Source organism: Octopus bimaculoides, chromosome 13, assembly GCF_001194135.2.
Source record: "Octopus bimaculoides isolate UCB-OBI-ISO-001 chromosome 13, ASM119413v2, whole genome shotgun sequence".
NCBI classification, from domain to species: domain Eukaryota; kingdom Metazoa; phylum Mollusca; class Cephalopoda; order Octopoda; family Octopodidae; genus Octopus; species Octopus bimaculoides.
In genome coordinates this window covers 35,802,702-35,806,889 of record NC_068993.1, presented here as the reverse complement: position 1 = coordinate 35,806,889, position 4,188 = coordinate 35,802,702, and the positions used below count along the sequence as shown (strand labels likewise).

The 4,188-nt window shown below is 32.3% G+C and overlaps 1 protein-coding gene across 2 annotated transcripts in view; it reads left to right on the top strand.

The window, feature by feature from the left end:
- Positions 1-6: 6 nt before the first annotated feature.
- Positions 7-4,188, top strand: part of LOC106880606 (glutamate receptor ionotropic, NMDA 3A) — an 847,266-nt gene continuing 843,084 nt past the window's right edge. For both annotated transcript variants that reach the window (XM_052972428.1, XM_052972427.1), the window contains exon 1: positions 7-4,064. In XM_052972428.1, the coding sequence (XP_052828388.1) occupies positions 3,672-4,064 (393 nt within the window). In that variant the 5' untranslated portion in view covers positions 7-3,671. The remainder of the gene's footprint in view (positions 4,065-4,188) is intronic.

Genomic DNA, 4,188 nt, shown 5'->3' with positions numbered 1-4,188 from the left:
ATATCGATTTATCGCAGGTATCATTAAAACACATTAAAGGTGAAAGTAAGTAATGATAAACAACAATAATAGTAGTAACAACAACAACAACAATAATAGTAGTAACAACAACAACAACAATTACAAAATGCAAACAACTGTATTGACAACAACAACAACGGCATTTGTAGCAATGGTGAAGAATTACAACTACAGCTACGATAGCAACAACAAGGAGAAGTACTGGTAAAGCAGCCGCACAGAAATGTAAGTCATTGTTAGGTTTTCATCGTTTTAACCACAAGACCTCTGTGCAGTGGCATGTGAAGAAGACTTGTTTGTTAAAGGAAGCAACTGCATACAACAACATCATCAACAACAACAAGTGTCTATGAAAATGTAAAAGAAACTAGTTTGTCACGGCGTTGAAGAGTCTGTTTCGTGTCAGTCTCAGACACAAAGCTCTTGACAGAATTAAAAACAAAACAAAACAAAAAACAAAAAAAAAACACACACACAGCAAGATAACAGCAATTAGGAAGAAAGAAAGAAAGTGTTATTGTTGGAGATGTTACAGTCTTTGTGGTGATGCCACACTTTGGAAATATAGAAGTTAATAACAAGACATCGAAGTTGGTTAATTATGATTTGGAAGTAAGACAGGTTGTCGGAAGAATTGTGAAGCTTGTGGTCCGAACTAGTTTCGTTTATCATCTATTGTTAAATGTGGTCGTTATCATCACTTTCTTAGACGACCCGGTCAAACGATGGATATATACAAGAAAATTAGAAAGAAAAAAAAAGAAACCGTCTATAATTTGAACGGTATGTCGCTCTGTATACACACCACTATTATGTAGAATATGTATATGTAAATAAATATATATATACACATATACAACAACAACAACAATAACGGTATAGTCTAGAATCAACACGCAAACACTGACGCGTATCAACATAATGTAGAACAAGAAAAAATAGCTAAAATAATAAATATATTCATTGATATATTATAAACTATTTTCCATTTTACCACCATAGACTATATATTTATATACTAATATATGCCAAATATAAATATATGCCCATAAATATACTCTTAAAAATAAAAAACAACCAAAACAAATAACTACCCCCGTCCGCCACCCCGCTAAATGGTATTATGAAATAAAAGGGGGGAGTGAGAATGAAACTGTGAGAGGAAGAGGGAGAAGGAGGTAAGGAGTGAGAGTGAGAGAAAGAGAGAGGGAGAGAAGGAGACTAAAAGAAAAAAAGAAAAGCAAGAACAAAAGGCAATATTAAGTCAAGTTTTTTTTTTTAAATAGATACAACCACCAACACTGATAGGCTACTACTACTACTACTACTACTACTACTACTACTACTACTACTACTACTACTACTACTACTACTACTACTACTACTACTACTACTACTTGTGTGTCTGTTATGTTTTCTGATATTTTTTTAATATATTTTCTTCGTAACAGAAAGCAAAACATGTTAGAATTTTTTGTATAAAGTTGCCAAAGGTAAGGGGAAAAAACATTAAAAAAAACCCCTAACAAAACAAAGAATAAAAAAGCAAAAAAAGGTAGCCAAAACGATTACAAAAACAACCATGCACCAGCAACAATATCAACAACAGTTTCTTCACTTATAACAAAAAACGTTGCCAATTTCGAATTACTTTCGGGAATATAAGCATACATTATTATTATTATTATTATTATTAAAGGGATTAAAAGTAACCCTGACATGAACACTGACCAAAGGATTTACCCTGAATTCATCATAGTTACGGATTACTACACGTGTGGATTTTGGTTTTAATCATCGCTCGAATCTTGGAATACATCGCTTGGATTATTTAAATGACACCAATTAACTAATACGGATTTCAAAATACGCGCATCTACGTTCATACATAAGTACAAATGTATGTGATCTAACACATCGCACACACGCATACACACACACACTCACGGACACACGCTGACACAGTCACAGAGGTAACTACATACACACACTCACACACACACACACACGCACGCACACACACACGCACGCACACACACACGCACATATACATATGTTTGTATGTATAACCATAAATATGCATGATGTTTATCATTTTATTATTTTTCAATAAGGTGCTAGTTGAGAAGTAAGTACGTAAGCTTCTAGTTTATATTTATTCAAATTTGTTCTTCTAAGTATTCACCTGTATACTTAAAATGTTCTTATAGTAAACAGGTAACTCACGCGACTGTGAGGGCAGAATCGGTAGTATTGGGTATCATAACTCGAATTTAGCACTACAACAACTATAAGTAATAATCACAATAAAGCAAAAAAAAAAAAAACAGATAAGTTAGAATTACTGTCTTAATTGATATTGTTGCAAAATAGATTATGTTAAAAAAATCTGCTCGTATATGAGGCTTCTCCTACAAAGTATTTAGACAGACTTCAGGGGTTTCCTTAAGATATAAAGGTGGTTTTTAGAACACATATACACACATACAAGCACTGTATATATATATATATATATTTATATAAATCTTTGGTAATTTTCAGTAAAATTATATTTTACTTTTCGATTATTTAAAAGATTAGAAATTGTTAAATATTAGAAATCGTTATAAATAAGGTTAAGCAGGTAGCATGGTACCTAATTTAATTTAGATATGTGTGCAACAATAATTAAATATAAGTTTAATTAAAAATTATTTTACATTTAAAATTGCTTTCCGTTAAATAACGTGCAGGTGTACGTTTCAGTACATATGTTTAATTACTCAGTAACATTACCATAGCAAGTTAAAGATGTATATATGATAATGTACAATTGTATGTTATATACATACATGCATACATCTATGCATACCTAGATATCTATATAGAAGCAGAAATACTACCATGTATTTAGAACAGAAATCTAGTTATAATATTCGTATGTTATAATAAATTACCATCACAACTAGATCAAATTACCTATTTTAAGGGCAAATTTTTACCAAAATTTTCTTTGCAGACAAACAACAACAAAAGCACACGTCTAGAAACTTGGTTCAGTTTTGAAAGAATGAAAGCTTTAGAAAGTCAGAATGGACAGGGAATATTTCTATTGTTAAACTGAAAACTGAAAATCTGTAATATTTCCTTCATAGTTCAACAATACTAAAGATATCCCCTAATGACTGTTTGATCTCATAAATCCTCAGATAATGGTGTATGGTAAAATAGAAATAAAAATAATCATTAAAACAGAACTACTGAAATCTAATTTTATGTTAAAGAAAGATATGTGAAAATAAAAAAAAAGAAGCAAAATTAAAAACATTCAGAACAAGAAAAGAAAGGGAGAAAGAAATAGATATTTGTATATCTTTAGGTAAATTCTCAGACACAATTTCTATAAGCAAATCGATGAAACCATATGCAAGAAAAAATTTATTATTCTTGAAGTTAGTAGACATAAGGCTGGAACGAACGGTAACCATGTTAAATAAATACAAAACTTGACGAATGCTAACAAATTAGATGAATTTATTAAGACAATTTTGAGCCTAAATAACTAAAATATGAACTAAGGTGGAAATGGACATACAAACAAACTAAAAGCTTAATATGTATGGGGAACATAAGGGTTTTGATCAGTTGAGCGTTGTACGGCTTCGTTCATAATGCGGCCCCTGCTGTCCCAAATCGCTGTTTTCGTCTCCTTAGTCATGCCTCTGGTGTGGATTATAATTCTTCCTGGGGTCAACACACAACACAACCGCACGATCGCAGCCCTATTTGACAAGGCTCAGTACTCCCTGCTCTCACGTATCTTCACTAAAGCTATTACAGAATTGCGAAACAACAGTACACAAACCCGGTTTCAAGGCTACAAAGTTAAAGCATCGACCAACTTCTACGATGTAATCAACGAGATATGTCGTGCCATTAAACACGGGAATGTGGAATCATTTATTGTAGTGGGTAAAAGCCCGACAATTCACGCCGTTAATATTGTGGCGGAGGCCTTGTCAATACCAGTGCTTGGCTACATGCTCGGAGAAGATACACTAAAGGTAAGTCATTTGTAACATTGAACTCATCAACAATAACAAAAAGAAGAACAACAATAATAACTACAGCAACGATAACTAATTATAACACCTGCAACACTAGCAGCAAACACAACAATAAATATAG